General features: G+C 35.0%; 2 protein-coding genes across 4 annotated transcripts in view; one reads left to right on the top strand and one right to left on the bottom strand.

Moving 5' to 3' along the window:
• Positions 1 to 11,903, top strand: part of LOC125649343 (carnitine O-palmitoyltransferase 1, liver isoform-like) — a 36,767-nt gene extending 24,864 nt beyond the window's left edge. The window contains exons 12-19 of one of the 2 annotated variants that reach the window (XM_056165956.1): positions 516 to 600; positions 1,951 to 2,054; positions 2,633 to 2,699; positions 2,945 to 3,034; positions 4,230 to 4,300; positions 5,360 to 5,609; positions 6,868 to 7,021; positions 9,772 to 11,903. In XM_056165956.1, the coding sequence (XP_056021931.1) occupies positions 516 to 600; positions 1,951 to 2,054; positions 2,633 to 2,699; positions 2,945 to 3,034; positions 4,230 to 4,300; positions 5,360 to 5,609; positions 6,868 to 7,021; positions 9,772 to 9,878 (928 nt within the window). In that variant the 3' untranslated portion in view covers positions 9,879 to 11,903. The remainder of the gene's footprint in view (positions 1 to 515; positions 601 to 1,950; positions 2,055 to 2,632; positions 2,700 to 2,944; positions 3,035 to 4,229; positions 4,301 to 5,359; positions 5,610 to 6,867; positions 7,022 to 9,771) is intronic. The other variant, XM_048876800.2, reaches the window with a different exon arrangement.
• LOC125649109 (ankyrin repeat domain-containing protein 50-like) lies at positions 10,959 to 15,549 on the bottom strand. Of its 2 annotated transcripts, XM_048876342.2 has the most exons (3): positions 15,300 to 15,549; positions 14,787 to 14,989; positions 12,989 to 14,693 (listed from the first exon to the last, which is right to left on the bottom strand). In XM_048876342.2, exons 2-3 carry the CDS (start codon positions 14,977 to 14,979, stop codon positions 13,093 to 13,095), a joined length of 1,794 nt encoding a protein of 597 aa, XP_048732299.2. In that variant the 5' UTR covers positions 14,980 to 14,989; positions 15,300 to 15,549; the 3' UTR covers positions 12,989 to 13,092. The 2 variants fall into 2 exon arrangements, with proteins under 2 accessions (XP_048732300.2, XP_048732299.2); XM_048876343.2 differs by lacking the exon at positions 15,300 to 15,549 and having other exon boundaries at positions 10,959 to 14,693; positions 14,787 to 15,142.
• Positions 15,550 to 16,445: the final 896 nt, after the last annotated feature.

Below are 16,445 nucleotides of genomic sequence, written 5' to 3'. Positions count from 1 at the left end.
TCAATGTAAGTCATGTGCTGTATAGAGCACCTGTCAGTGTAAGTCATGTGCTGTATAGAGCACCTGTCAATGTAAGTCATGTGCTGTATAGAGCACCTGTCAGTGTAAGTCGTGCTGTATAGAACACCTGTCAGTGTAAGTCATGTGTTGTATAGAACACCTGTCAGTGTAAGTCATGTGCTGTATAGAACACCTGTCAGTGTAAGTCGTGTTGTATAGAGCACCTGTCACAGTGATATACATGTACCCATCCCACTAAAGCATATGCCATCTGAGTCTCATAGTACATTATGTGCCATTGTTCAACCAGTACACATCACATGTGGTACACCTGTTAAAGAAAGGCACCTGTCACTTAAAACACCTATTCCAGCAAGGCTCATGTTCCTTTAGTTTTTCAACATGTGTCATTGTTGTGTCATTACACACAGAGCAGGTGCTGTGGACTCTCACCTTATTTCCACGGGAAGAGTAATGGAATGCTGATATGTTATCATTCTGATTCTTTTCAACAGGTGGTTTGATAAATCTGTTCAGTTCATTTTGTTTGACAACGGATATTGTGGTAGTTGTGGGGAGCACTCCTCTATAGATGCCACAGTGAGTAATTTCCTCCAGACATGGGGGTTGGGTAATTTAATTTTGGAGGTACCATAAGATTTTTTTTTATATTAAAGCTGGATTCTTGAGTTTAAAATCTAACAAGGTCACTGCATTTTATTCTCTTAAAGTATATCCACTGATTTTTATCATAATGAACAAAAATTCAGTCATTCAATTCAGTCACTCCAAATATCAAAGTTGATTTTGTAGCAAGCACATTTACCAGAGCTTTTTATATACAACTATGCAACTATGCATTTTTACATCATAGGGGTATGCTCTGCTTTGTCTGCAACAGTCTGACCTTCTATAAGGGAAATGAACAGAATGCCGACTGCTCATCTATTCATTGTGCTTCTCTAGCTTTTCGGTTTGGTTTCTTTTTGCATGTTCTTGCACTCTTACTTGCGTGCTTAATTTAACTGTGCACCCACCCGTAATATAAAACATATATGCAGTAGAAATTTATATACAGATAATTTGATATCCAATATATTACTCCGGAATCATATCCAGTATTCTTGTTTGTTGTATTTTATTATTAATGTACATGTATAGCAATTAAGTATTTTTACTAACAAACTTGGTATTATATTCTTTGAAGAACTAACAGTTTATACTATTAACAACAAGTATCTTGCATCCATCATGAAAATTGGTTTAATTACAATAGAAAATGTAAATGTTTGACAACTTATAAATGATGAATTAATGACAAAATAAAGACACCAAATGAACACTAAACAGAGTACTGTGGAGAACCCTGGGGATTTCTAATTATACAGGTGTGTAAACTGTTCGACTGCTGCATTGATGATCTAGTGCAAATAGTAATCAAATAACAAATTTCCATCCATCTATACATTAATTCGTTTTATTCAATTTATTGAAGAAATCAGCTCGTCCTTTGCTGCTCTTTGATTTCTGTAATCTTCTGTATGCAAATATGAAATTGGGATCTGTCCAACATTGCAATTTGTCAAGATGCTAATTTTTCATGTTTAGAATAAATAAATTTAACAAATAATTCTAGAGAATATGGATTATCATGGAACTTATAGTTCTTTATATTGATTAGATTGGGATTAAGATTACAGAAATTAACAAGCGGCAAAGGGAGACTATTTTTGTCCAATAAGATGAAGAAAACAGATAATAGATGGATGAAAATTCGTTAGTTTGTAATATTATTTTAAAAAAATCAATGTAGTCAAAAAGTTTACACACGTGTAATAATGAAGAATCCCCAGGGTTTTCTAGAGTTCTCTTGGGTTCTCTGTCTAGTAGGACCTGAAATGTAATATTTTGAAAGAGTATGCTACGTAGAATTTTCTTTTCTTTACATAGTTACCGGGGCGAATGTGGGAGTATTTTCTTAAGAGTGAGAAGTACGTGGAGGACGGAGGAATCATCCGAGAGAAATCCAAGCGAACACTCCCCAAACCTCAGAGGTCTGCATACCATCAAAGTTTTGCAGAATTTGATTTTACAAAATTAATGGTTCGAGATGCTATAGATTTATTTTTGTGTACTTGCCTACAGTGCATGTACGAATGTATGTGGTAATAAGGGCCAAATTTAGCCCCCCTGAATTGACTCAATTTACTCTTCCCAGCATATTATGTGTTAGGCAAGTAGAATGTAACAAATGGAATTGCGTTTAAAAGAAAAATTTTCACTTGGTGTTTATCTACCAAAGATATGTCATTGGTAGCAATGTTAGTAGACACAAAATATCCGTCTGGTAGAACACTATAGACACAAAATGTCTGTCTGCAGGTAAAACACTCTAGACACAAAATACACTTGTATCTGTCTGGTAGTGCACTATATAGACACAAAATATCTGTCTGGTAGAACACTATAGACACAAAATGTCTGTCTGGTAGAACATTATAGACCAAAAATGTCTGTCTGGTAGTATGCTATAGACACAAACTGCCGGTTTGCCTGTGTCCTTGTGCTGTGAGTATTGTACTGTGTCAGATGGTCTTTGATTATGTTTTTTGATATGATGATTGTCTTACAGATTGGAGTGGGATCTCCATGACTTTGAGAAAGATATAGACCAAGCTTACAACAACTTCCAGAGACTGGTAGGATTTATTACAGTGGAGATCACTTGCTTTTATTTATTTTTCAAAGTTTTATCAGAACATCTGAGTTTTTAGCTTTGAACAATATATTTATAAGATAAGTCTTGAAATATTGAAACATTGATTAATGGAGAAGTATTGTGTAACTTTGTATCATATTGCATGCTGACATTTTGTTAAAGTCAAGGAAAGCGGTCAGGGTTTGAGATAATGATGATCATTGATTTTTTTTTTCTGTTGTATAGGCAGGAGACTTTGAGTTGATTGTTACCTCCCCTGACTATGGTAAAGGCTTCATTAAGAAGAAGAGAATGAGCCCTGATGGCTTCATCCAGGTACAGAGTAATGAGATTAACAAATTACAAAGTTAGGAGGATTTAGGAAAAAACCTAATATTATCCCAATAATAGATAGTTTTGGAAAGTAATATTGAAGTCCCTTAGTAAAGCATACATTCAAATGTTTACAAAAATAATCTGAATATTAGATCGTCACTTTTCAAGGCAGGCTTTAAATTCAGTATTTTGCCCATTTTCTGAATTCAAGTAAATTAAGTTAGGGGAGGTTGGATAAATTGATGATCACTTGCCCATATGGCAACAGCTTTATGGTCAACTTGCAGAAGGCCAGCTACTTTGTCAATAATATTTGTAATGTATTCCGCAGTCATGTTAATTTTCCTTCTGGCAAGATCTTTCTTTACTTTGCTGCCGCACGGGAGCATCACTGTTACATAATCACATCTTGTTTCATGTTTTTCTTTATAAATCATGAATACTGGAGTTAGAATTAGAGATTAGATTTTCTATGAAACATGAATATAGGGTAAAATGTTTGAAAATCTTCTCCAGAGCAGCATGGCCATGTTAGTGGTTTTGATTTTGAAGTATCCCTATGTTGTGTGGATTAAAGTTTGGTTGAAATATTCACCATGGGGTTAGGGTGGAGTCAAATTTTTTATTGGAAATAAAAGAGAGAAAAAAATCTTTTAAAATTCCTCTTATGAAGACCCAGTGGGAATAAGGTGACTCTGGTGAGTGTTGTGGCCCATAGGCCTTTTATTTCTGAGCTCGGATAGAACAGATCTAAGATTTGCCAATCTGATTAAAATCAGATTCTAGGATCCTAATGTAGTGATCTATGTGAACGGATCAAAGGATCTGCTTCTAATCATATTGAATATTTGCAAACTCGTTTGGGCAAGCAATTTTATTATGAGGGAAGCTAAATTTGAATTACTAGGGCCCACTTGGCTGATCTTAGTATAACTTGAGTTTAAATGCCTGTAAGGAATAATTAGTCAGTCTTTAGTCCTTTCTTGCATTTACAAAGTTTGTCACTTAATATCATGGACTTTTCCAGTCTGCATAAAATTTACAATTGAGTTTCATTCAAATATTCTTCAGCTGTTTGTTTTGACATTTTATAACCATAATGTTGTGACTTTATCAGGCAACCATTGTATACTTAGAATGGGTGTTTTGTACTTAGTATGGAGTTGTCTAAAATGAATTATTATTTTCCCACTAGATGGCTCTCCAGTTGGCCTACTACAAACTCTACAACAAAACTCCCAAGACATATGAGTCAGCATCCACAAGGTGAGCCTGTGTTATGTGCTAGATTTGTACACTGAGTAGCAGACGTTCACATACACCTATACTTACACAGAGTATTCACAAGTGAAGAGACTTGCGAGCTTCTCAGAGCGTGAATAAAATTTTAAGTAATTATCTTTGTTTTTACCAATGTTTTGTCGGTTATAAATTTATGCTGTTTCAGTGTCTTTTATTTTTATATATAAAATATTATATAAGGAAGGAGTGTTTGGGCTGTGTGTATTATGTAAGGAATGAGTGTTGGGGCTGTTTGTATTATGTAAGGACCGAGTGTTTGGGCTGTTTGTATTATGTAAGGAATGAGTGTTTGGGCTGTTTGTATTATGTAAGGACTGAGTGTTTGGGCTGTTTGTATTATGTGAAGACTGAGTGTTTGGGCTGTTTGTATTATGTAAGGACTGAGTGTTTGGGCTGTTTGTATTATGTAAGGACTGAGTGTTTGGGCTGTTTGTATTATGTAAGGACTGAGTGTTTGGGCTGTTTGTATTATGTAAGGACTGAGTGTTTGGGCTGTTTGTATTATGTAGGGACTGAGTGTTTGGGCTGTGTGTATTATGTAAGGAATGAGTGTTTGGGCTGTTTGTATTATGTAAGGAATGAGTGTTTGGGCTGTTTGTATTATGTGAGGAATGAGTGTTTGGGCTGTTTGTATTATGTAAGGACTGAGTGTTTGGGCTATTTGTATTATGTATGGAATGAGTGTTTGGGCTGTTTGTATTATGTAAGGAATGAGTGTTTGGGCTGTTTGTATTATGGGGTTGTAGAAGTAATGGAAGCATGTGTAATTTCTGCAGATTATTCCATTCTTCCACTGCTTACATGTATCTACCATCACAATGGACACATTTTTTTTCATTAATGAAATTTGATAATTTAAGTAAAATAGTAATTGGAATGAAATTTTTCTAACATTCTAGAATTTTAGCCTCCTTTAGAATTTTATGCTATCCTAACCCTGTTTGGTAAGAGATTTTAAAACTCACTGTGGAACAAAGGCGTTTTACAGGAGCCTTTGATGGCTGTTTCTGTTTTCTGTTTCAGAATGTTCTGTGCAGGTAGAACTGAGACGATCCGACCAGTTTCGGATTTTTCCGTCCAGTGGGTCAAGAGCATGTTCCACGAACGTGCCACGCGAGACCAGCGTATCATGTTGCTCCGGAGAGCTGTACAATACCAGACCCAAGTCAAGATTGATGCCAGTTTGGGGATGGGCTGGGATCGACATTTGTTCGGGATGTATGTGGCATCTCGTGAGCTGAAGATGCCTTTGCCAGTGTTATTCCAGGATAAGGTACATTTTGTCTGTTGGATTTTGCAATGTTTTTGCCTTTGATATCTCTACAGATTGTAATTGAATGTGTTACAGTTGTAAACAATGCGCGTATGAATACAGATAAATATAGTACCTCTGTTTTAATGGCTGAATTCCAATGGAAATAAAAGTAGAATTTAAATATAAGAAATAAACTTCCATTTTGAAAATATGGACTTCAGTGCTTTACGCCAGCTTACTTTACATGAAACGCTAACATGCTTTATGAAGTAAGATGGCATAAAGTGGTGCAGTTCATAATACTCTCATGCTTTTTGAGAGTGAAATTTATTTCTCAGATATGCACAGTAATTTTGTTATGATATTGGTATTAATCAAGTGTGCATTCTGGTGCAAATCACGACTCCCCCCCCCCCCCCCCCCCCCCAAGATTTGCCAAGTTATAGTAAGACCACCACAATCAAAATCATCTTGTTGGTCTTAACTCTGTCAAAAATAAAGTTTTGAAATGCATCCTTGTACAAACCATAGCCTTACTCCATGTCCATTTACCAAGAAGTAATAAAAAATGTTTTGTAATATTTAGCAAGATATTCATACATGTATGTTATATCCAGGAAACTTTAAAAATTAAAATGTGTAAACCCCCAAGTGTCCTTAAAAATCTTGTTTAATAAATGGATTATATGCCTTACAATGACTGAATAGAAAGAAAAGAAAAAGAAATGATTGAATTTCTAGCAATGCCGAAATAGTTCCTTGTAGAAAGAAATGACCTTGTATGCAACAGCTAAACAGTTCCTTGTAGAAAGAAACGGGAAAGAAATTATTGTATCCTATTTCTTTGAGTGGCTAAAGAGTTGCATGATTGTACAAATACACTGAAAGAAATAATTTTGTATATTTTGCAATGCTTAACAGTTACATGTAGAAATTTGAAACAGGAGAGAATATGTAAAGATATGTAAAGTTGTATGTATCTCAGAAGCTAAACAGTTTCTTTTAGGAAGAAACATTAAATTAAAAAAATGTCGAAAAACAATACTGAATGAGATAAAGCTTCTCAAAGATTTGAATTGATATTTTTTGAATTAATGTGATAATCTTCAATTTATAATTCAGAAAACTTGCATATTATATATACAGTATGAGGATTTTATTTCATTAACAATACTTCCTCACCCAGATACTCAGAAGCTATAAAACCAGAGATGATCTTGCTATATTGTACAATGTTTAGAAATGTGAAAAACTTTGAATGATTTTGTTGTTACAGAGTTTCTGGATGCAGGATGCCCTGAGCACGTCACAGACACCAACTCGTTATGCAGATGGCTGGACCCTGGAGAACTGCTGCATGGGTGGCGGGTTCATGGCCGTAGACTCTGAGGGTTATGGGGTCTCGTACATGATCTATGGAGAGGACCACAGTAAGAAATACCTTTATGATATTATCTGACAGTGTATAGTTGTAACTGTGTAATCGTAATTAAATAATCTTGACCATGTAATCATAATCATGACCGTGTAATCATAATCGTAAATGTGTAATCATAACTAAATAATCATCAACATAACTGTAATTTTAATGATAATTGTATAACCATAATCATAACTAAATAACAATAATTGTAAGTGTATAATCATAACTAAATAACAATGATTGTAACTGTGTAATCATAGCCATAACTAATAACAATGATTGTAACTGTGTAATCATAATCATAACTAAATAATGATTGTAAGTGTGTAATCATAATCATAACTAAATAACAATGATTGTGACTGTGTAATTATAACTAAATAACAATGATTGTGACTGTATAATCATAACTAAATAACAATGATTGTAACTGTGTAATCATAACTAAATAACAATTGTAACTGTGTAATCATAACTAAATAACAATGATTGTAACTGTGTAATCATAACTAAATAACAATGATTGTAAATGTGTAATCATAACTAAATAACAATTGTAACTGTATAATCATAACTAAATAACAATGATTGTAAATGTGTAATCATAACTAAATAACAATTGTAACTGTATAATCATAACTAAATAACAATGATTGTAACTGTGTAATCATAACTAAATAACAATGATTGTGACTGTATAATCATAACTAAATAACAATGATTGTAACTGTGTAATCATAACTAAATAACGATTGTAACTGTGTAATCATAGTCATAACTAAATAACAATGATTGTAACTGTGTAATCATAACTAAATAACAATGATTGTAACTGTGTAATCATAACTAAATAACAATTGTAACTGTATAATCATAACTAAATAACAATGATTGTAAATGTGTAATCTTAATCATAACTAAATAATAATGATTGTGACTGTGTAATCATAATCATATTAACTAAATAATGATTGTGACTGTGTAATCATAACTAAATATCGATTGTAATTGTGTTATCATAATCATAACTTAATAGCAATAATTGTAAATGTGTAATCATAATCATAACTAAATAACAATAATAATTGTAAATGTGTAATCATAATAATAACTAAATAACAATTGTAACTGTGTAATCATAATCATAACTAAATAACAATGATTGTAACTGTGTAATCATAACTAAATAACAATTGTAACTGTGTAATCATAATCATAACTAAATAACAATAATGCTAAATGTGTAATCATAATCCTAACTAAATAACAATAATTGTAAATGTGTAATCTTAATCATAACTAAAAAACAATGATTGTAACTGTGTTATCATAATCATAACTAAATAACAATAATCCTAAATGTGTAATCATAATCATAACTAAATAACAATAATTGTAAATGTGTAATCTTAATCATAACTAAATAACAATGATTGTAACTGTGTAATCATAATCATATTAACTAAATAACGATTGTAACTGTATAATCATAACTAAATAACAATGATTGTAAATGTGTAATCATAATCATAACTAAATAACGATTGTAAATGTGTAATCACATCATAACTAAATAACAATGATTGTAACTGTATAATCATGATTAAATAACAATAATTGTAACTGTGTAATCATAGTCATAACTAAATAACAATGACTGTAAAAGTGTAATCACAATCATAACTTAATAACAATAATTGTAACTGTGTAATCATAGTAATAACTAAATAACAATGATTTTAAATGTGTAATCATAGTCATAACTAAATAACAATAATTGTAAGTGTGTAATCATAGCTATACCTAAATAACAATGATTGTAAATGTGTAATCATAAGTAAATAACAACGATTGTAACTGTGTAATCATAACTAAATAACAATGATTGTGACTGTGTAATTATAGTAATAACATCAATATGTAATAGCAGTCGTAGCTAAATATTCATAATTGTAATTTTAATGATAACCGTATAATCATACATGTTATTGTAACTATCTGCACACATGTAATCATATTTTAATAAATTCTAATCATTACATTTACTGTTTTAATTGTAACAGCACAACCATGATAGTAACTCTATAATCATAAGTAGCATTTGAACATAATTAACTTGTACTCTGAAAATTATTGCATCTGGCCATTTTTCATCAAATTTAGTAGGGAACTTCTCTGAGGTATAAAGATTGTGAATATTACGTTCACCACACCCCCTTCAGCTTGAGGGATGGGGTTAAAAATCTTAAGAAATGAGTCCTGTGGGGATCTGGGTTAGAATAGGTCCTCAGTACCCTTGCTTGTTGTACCGCTAAAACCAAGGTCCTGTGTCATAGCAGGTGTGGCACGATAAAGATCCCCTTCTGCTCAAAGGCTGCAAGCTCCGAGCGTAGGCCTAAATTTTGCAGCCCTTGACCGGCAATGGTAACATCTCCATATAAGTGAGAAGTTTTTAAGCGGGACGTTAAACATTATACAATCAGTTGATCCTTACTGGAAGACGAGCAGATGAACCTTTGACTATTGTTTGTGCAATAATTCCCAGTTGAAAATTATGTATATTAAGTAAATGCCACAAACTGTACAAAGACTGTTTATGTTGATTGAAAGGTTAGGGCGTATGATCAGAGTGAAACATCTCAAAACATTAATGAATTGTATTTCAGTTCCACTTTAAACTTTTGTTTCTAATTTGATTTTAGTTAAATTCCATCAAAGCAAATTAGATATCACTTTATTATGTCTTCCCCTTTTCAGTAAAATTCCATGTGACATCACACAAAACTTGTGACAAGACATCATCCACCAAGCTAGCAGACGCCATCGTGGAATCCATGAACGATATGAAGGATCTCCTGTCGTAACAGATGAGGGATATTCCACGACTGGCCAGGGTGCACATGATCAATGCAATTCACAAATCTGTCATGAACTTTGGTACTTTTTTCTTTTTGTGATATTAATCTCTGGAGGATGTGTGTAGAAAACTTTGTATTCTTTCATTACCTTTCACTTACAGCTTACATCCTGTGTATTTGTCATTATTAATCTGAATTAGTTTATCTGTTCAGATTTTTTATGTTACTAGCCTAAGTATACAGTGTAAGTATGCTGGATAAAATCTGTATTTTATGCATGTGTAGCATCCTCTGCTCAGATCTGACCACCGGACAGCATCTCTGTGTCCAGTCTCCATGGGTCTGTGATGGAGGGTAGACAAAGGGGAAAAGAATGTACATATAGCTGATGTAAACTAGATATGTAAAATAGTTTATACTCCATGTATCATCAGACTGAATGGGAAATAATGATATATTCAATGTTTTAACTTGCTGTCTCACAGAAAACAGAATTTATTTTTTGTTGACATTGTTTGGGTGATCTTCGGGTGACTATACTGTTTTGATTTCTATGTTTGTTTAGATTCACATGAATGTATTGCACAGTTTTTATACATGTATGATATTAAAGTCACTGCTTTTTGCTTTTAGGATGACAGACACCATATTCTTACTCTATCATTAACAGATATTTTTTTTAACTTCAGCCAAGTAACATTTTAGCTATTTGTGATAGTTTTTTATGTCATCTCGAGATTTTAATCTGTATTTTATGAATATTTTCCTGTCAACATCTTGAATCACTAGGAAAACAACTTGTGCTGTTTTATTTTTTCCATCAGCTTTTAAAATGACATTTTTTTATGACTGTGTTCGTTTTATAATGATGTCGTTGAGTTCATGGTAGTTGCAATCTCCATTGTATTATTACTTGTTTTCATGAATTCATCATATTTATTTAGTAATAATGTCGTATTTTGCATACACTATGCCAAAATAGTAGTCAGGATTTTGACACATGGGGCACGAGCTGAGGGCAAGTGCATTATATGTCAAAACCCCGACTTCTATTTTAGCATACAGTAAAGCATGCTTATAGTGAAATGCTGGGGATAAACAATTTTGATTCGTTATAAACGTATTTCATTATATCCAATAAGTTGATAATATGTTTTAAAACTACAGGGAATGAAAATCACTTCACTGTAGGTGTGAATTCATTATAAATGTGCTTGCTGTAACTGTGTTTTACTGTAGTGCATGCAAAATGTAACATTATTATAATTTTGTGCTGACTCTCAACATTTTTTTCTTCAGAATGTTTGGTACTTACGTTTATGAAGGAAACAGTGATCACTCTGAATGTGTTTGTGTTTCCAGTCATGATTGATGCGGATATTTTAAATGTGTATCGATTAGTTTGTTATTATTTTATTTGAATTTTTTTTTTAGTGGTAATCAAATATTTGACAAATTTTCCTTATAACGGTTATATTAGTGGTAATTTTAATTGATATGTTTAATTTATCCGCATTTAGTATAGGTCTCTGACCTAATGGATAGCATGTTCGCTTAGCAAGGGAGAGGCCCTGGGGTGAAGTTCGCAGATTGGCTACAATTTCTCAAAAAGAAAATGGTTCACATTATTTTGCCGGTGCTCTATGTGAAAATAGTAGGGTATTGAATCTAACAGGAAGCATGATAATAACACATAATGCTTATTGATGAGCAGTATTATAGAAGAGATTGCTTGATAAGGGATTTATCTTTCTTCTTATGAAAGCTGTCACGTGCTACACATTCTCCTATTGTGGATATCATGCACACGTCTTCTTGCTTGGTAGGCATTTCTCTGGTAAGAGTTATCTTTCTTGATGTGAAATACTGTTAAGATATACACCCATTCGTCCCGGTGTGATAATTTATTGTCTAATTCGTTATGTTTTGTAATAACTCACTTTACCTGGTAGCTCTGGTATAGTACTGTTTTTTTCTCTGTTTGTTTCCGAATTTATGTCATATGAAATAAAGTCGGCATGCTTTCTATAATTAGTCTTTAGTTTTTATTGGGTCACTTGAGTTACTCAGGTGTCTTATTACGATTGGTAATCTGCTATCGTCTTCTCTTTTAGTAGTATGGAATATCTAAAGTAAGGGGAACTATCTTTGTGAATTCCATGGTCAGTGCACTCCAGGGTGCAGAGGGGGAAATATACATTTAAAATGATGTTATCTTTAGAAATCTTTTTAAATTTTCTACACTAGGGGACATCTAGGAGGCCAGACTGTGTATATACTCATGATGAACAAGAACTGTGAAATTCATGAACCCTGGATCGGAGGTGCTGTTGCTAAGGTGGGATTTGTGATTAATGGAGTAAAACTGCCCCATTTCTTTTTTTAAATCCTTCTTTGACCTTTTGAATATCAAACAATGAAACTGAGTACACAAGAATGATACTAAGAGAGGCCTGTAATGGAAACTAGGGAATTCATGGCACCAGATTATCTCGAGACCTTGACTCCAGGACCCAGTTGCATGACGGTTAGTTAACTTTAATAGACAGTTACATTTGTAACTTCTCATTAACTCTTGCATTCATATACACTGTAGTGTTAAGTAGACATTAACTGTCAGTTAAACTTGACTCGTCTTTGTGCAACTGGGCCCTGGACATCACACAAGCAGAGTGAATAGTGATGAAGTAGGGAGAGGCTTCTTCCAGAATTGTGAAAGACATGGTCCCTGGGACAGATCTGGTGCTAGATCAGGTGTCATCCTTAACATTAAGCAAACAGTACCTGTTGGCTCTATGGCTGAGCTATAAATAGGTAAAGTTTTATCTAGTGGAATCTACTGCATCGTGACAAAATACTATAGGTATGGTTATGAAGATTGTGGAATATATGACCCTGATTACCCCTGAGCAAGTTACCCAATAGGTACTGAGACTATAGGGGATGGCTATTATATAGTGAAAATACAGTACATGCATACATTTTGTTAAAATGCACTTTAACTCTTAGATATTGCCAAAAATAAATCAGGAAAGCTACAATGCAAGTCCCATGAGCCTCTTGTGTGTCAGAAAAATACCCCTTCGTAGTTTTATAGTGCTATATGTACAATAAACAACAAAGTGGATCTTTTATTAGCTACAAAAGTAAGACAAAACAAAAATAAAATATCTACGTATTTCAAAAGTCTACCAAATTTTTACCACTCATCTGCTGCAACTCACTTGGGATTGCTGAATAAACTAGAAAGTGGTGCTGCCTTAAACTCCGACACTTTGTACACAACGGGTAATCCCATAAATGTCGGGCGTCTGGCTGGGGGAAGAGCGATGACATGAGCCACTATATATGGGTTCTCGGGCTTGTTATTTCTGAGTTGTGTTTCCGTTCTCAGAAGTACGGTACGGTTGGCTCGCGAGAAGGCCGTGCACGTGGCGTCCAGAAGGATGTTAACAGTGGCTGTCATCAGGCGACATTCCACGACATCGGACGACAGACACAAGCAGTTATCAATTACGTGATTCCAAACGGTTTTCCCTAGAAATTCGCACTCCGTTTCAATGGCTGTCAGCAGCTGACGATGATAAACGTGGCGCTTTGGACCGCACTGGTCAAGTTCTGCCTTGGATACTAAGTATATCATAGCCTCGCTTTGGGTTTCAATTGCATATCGAAGAAGGGTTTTCCCTGCGATATCACTCGTATCCATCTGGACACCGTTCTGTATGAAAGCATTTACCATATTGACGTCTCCATTTTGGACAGCATAAAACACAGGCGTTCGACCGACGTCATCCCGATTATTGACTCCGGCGTGGTTTGCAATCAGTTCCATGGCAATGTTGATAAATCCACTTCCTGCGGCAACATGCAGTGGTGTCCGACGGCGGCGATCAGCAGCATTCACACTGGCTCCTTTGGAAATCAGGACATGTGACATAATTTCGAGTCCTTTCTCTACAGCCAAAAATACTGGTGTCAGCATGTCTCGGTCCATACTGTCGATGGAAGCTCCCTTCTTGAGGAGGAGTTCTACGATGGATAGGTACCCCCTTTCCGCGGCGTAATGCAGGGATTTCCTCTGGTTACCGTCACTCTGATTGACTGGAGCCCCGGAATCAATCAACAGTTCAACAATATCCGGGTAGTTCTTCTCAACGGCGTAATGAAGCGCCGCTTTCATGTCCTTATCCAGGATGTAAACCGAGGCACGATTCTTCAGAAGAACGCTCACAAGGTATTTCTTTCCAGCCTCCGTTGCGAGTCTCAGTGGTGTCATCCTGTTGTTGTCTTTTTGGTTAACGTAAGCTCCGTGATCGATCAAGTCCTTGGCAACTGCAGTGAAACCGTTTTCTACCGCGTAAATGAGAGGCGACTTCCCAGATTCATCAACAGCATTGACCATGGCTCCATCTTGAAGAAGTTGTTGCACTGCTGTGATCTGGCCCCGTTTGGAGGCATAATGGAGACCTGTTTTTCCCGTTACATCGGAGTGATTTACATCGTCATCGGGTCGCAGTAGTTGACCCGTTAGAGAAATATCGGGGATCGTGGAGATGTTGCTGACGAAGGATTTGTCGTCCTCCAGCTTTACGGGTGGTAGGCTATATGAAGTGTCGCCGTCCACATCGCCATTTGTTTCCGTAATTTTGTTGCATGACGAGTCTACTTTGTCATAAGATGGCACTGTTTGCGGACGCGAAAACTTTGCAAATCTGGCGTTCCTGTATGGCGAAGTGAAACAGATGGGGTTTTCAGATTTTGGTAATTCTTTATGGTAGTATTTTTCCTCCATTAACTCGCTAGCCTGATAGATGTCTCCTAAAGAAAATATGAAAACATTTAATTATCAAATATAAGCATTAATGCAGGCATATGTGTTGAACATCCATTTCCTTTAACATGCACACATACTTGGTTTTAAAAAGCGCCATTTTCCGGGAAAAGGGTTCTCTTTATCTGTCTTGTCCTCCATCGCTCGTCCAACGTTTTCATGCGCACGCACGCAGTTGTCATTTGTTTCCTGTGCTTCTAATAGCGACCGGTAACATCGTTTGACTTCCATCTCCAGGTCAAGGTCGCTGATTTTTCCCCACTTCCAAGGCATGGCTGCAGATCTAGGAAAATATTTGAGTCTTGAAAGGATGGCAAAGAAATGTATTTAAACAACAAGGTGTTTCTCTCGATACTTCCTCGTGATTCGAACCCCACCTCAGTGTTCCTATACTGTCACACAGGCCAGCATAGAAGAAGAATGAAAGTAAAATGGCAATTAGCGTTTTGAAAAATATATTACATTATACATGAAGTACCTGGAATTCAATACCCATGAAATATTCATACATTTTATGTTATTTAGTACAATAATCAATAATTATTTCGCTGTTTGACTTTTCCCCATTAAGAATTCCTTGTTGACACACTTACCAGTTTTCGCTGATTCAGGACTACAGATGATATATCACCGTTTCACAGACAGGTGCGATCCCCGGCGAAATATCCGATCTTTTGCACACCAAAATATGAAATCTGATCTCGGAAAGGGGACACACGGGGTTTAATTAACACAGTTGAAATTGTTATTGTTTTTCAAGTTCTTGAAAGAGTAATACACGATACTATTGTCCAAGTGATACTTTTGAATTTGATCTTTTCAAGCCAAAACAAAAGTCCCTCTTTTCAGTAGTGTCTATTTAAAATCAAAGAAAGAATATTTAACTCTGAGGAGCCCCTTTGCAATACACAATCGTGCTCTAATTATGAACAAAATCACGGTACGGACAAGTGAGCAAATGAACCAGAACGAAAAGACTAAAATATATATTTTTTAAATTGTCAAAATTCTGCTATAAAGGGCTCTATTGATCAATATTAATTCGGCCATTGTGATAGGAATCATCGGCATCTTAATATCAATAGATCGATTTAATATATTAAACCAATTTTAAATGTCCCGTAATGGGAAGATATCAATGAACATCTTGAGTAGTGGGGGAATGCACGTGAAATTATCTTTCTTTACGCACCGTATTTAATTACATATATATGCCACTATATTAAGGAGGAGCTCATCCCCGCTACATATGGATGTATCGCTATATTTAGGAGGAGCTCATCCCCGCTACATGTGGATGTATCGCTATATTAAGGAGGCGGGGTACTTTTACAGTACATATGCATGTTTGTACGCCACTACATTAAGGAGGCGCCCAAACTCGGTACGTGTATATGCACACCTCCTAAATTAAGGATGCGTGCATCAGTTCATGTACACTTCTATATAAAGAAGGCGTGCATCATTACATGTATATGTACACCACTATATTAAGGAGGCATGCATCAGTGCATGTACATGTGCACTACTATATCAAGGAGACGTGCATCAGCACATGTACATGTACAGTGTATATGTATACCTCCTAAATTAAAGAGGCGTGCATTAGTACATGTACACTTCTATATTAAGGAGGCGTGCATCAGTATATGCATACGTACATCACTATATTAATATTCCCAAGATCTTTTTTTAAAATGTTGAAACAAAACGAAGAATGGGAGGTATGAATTCGTAAA

Source organism: Ostrea edulis, chromosome 5 (genome assembly GCF_947568905.1).
Source record: "Ostrea edulis chromosome 5, xbOstEdul1.1, whole genome shotgun sequence".
In the NCBI taxonomy this organism is placed as follows: Eukaryota; Metazoa; Mollusca; class Bivalvia; order Ostreida; family Ostreidae; genus Ostrea; species Ostrea edulis.
This window is presented reverse-complemented; position numbering and strand designations above follow the sequence as displayed.

What these genes read in the sequence shown, in the direction of transcription:
- LOC125649109 (XM_048876342.2), bottom strand. Translation starts at nt 14,979, where the DNA reads ATGCCTTGGAAGTGGGGAAAAATCAGCGACCTTGACCTGGAGATGGAA. An exon ending in ATGGCGCTTTTTAAAACCAA is followed by an intron (nt 14,694 to 14,786) that starts GTATGTGTGCAT and finishes TATTTTCTTTAG; the next exon opens with GAGACATCTATCAGGCTAGC.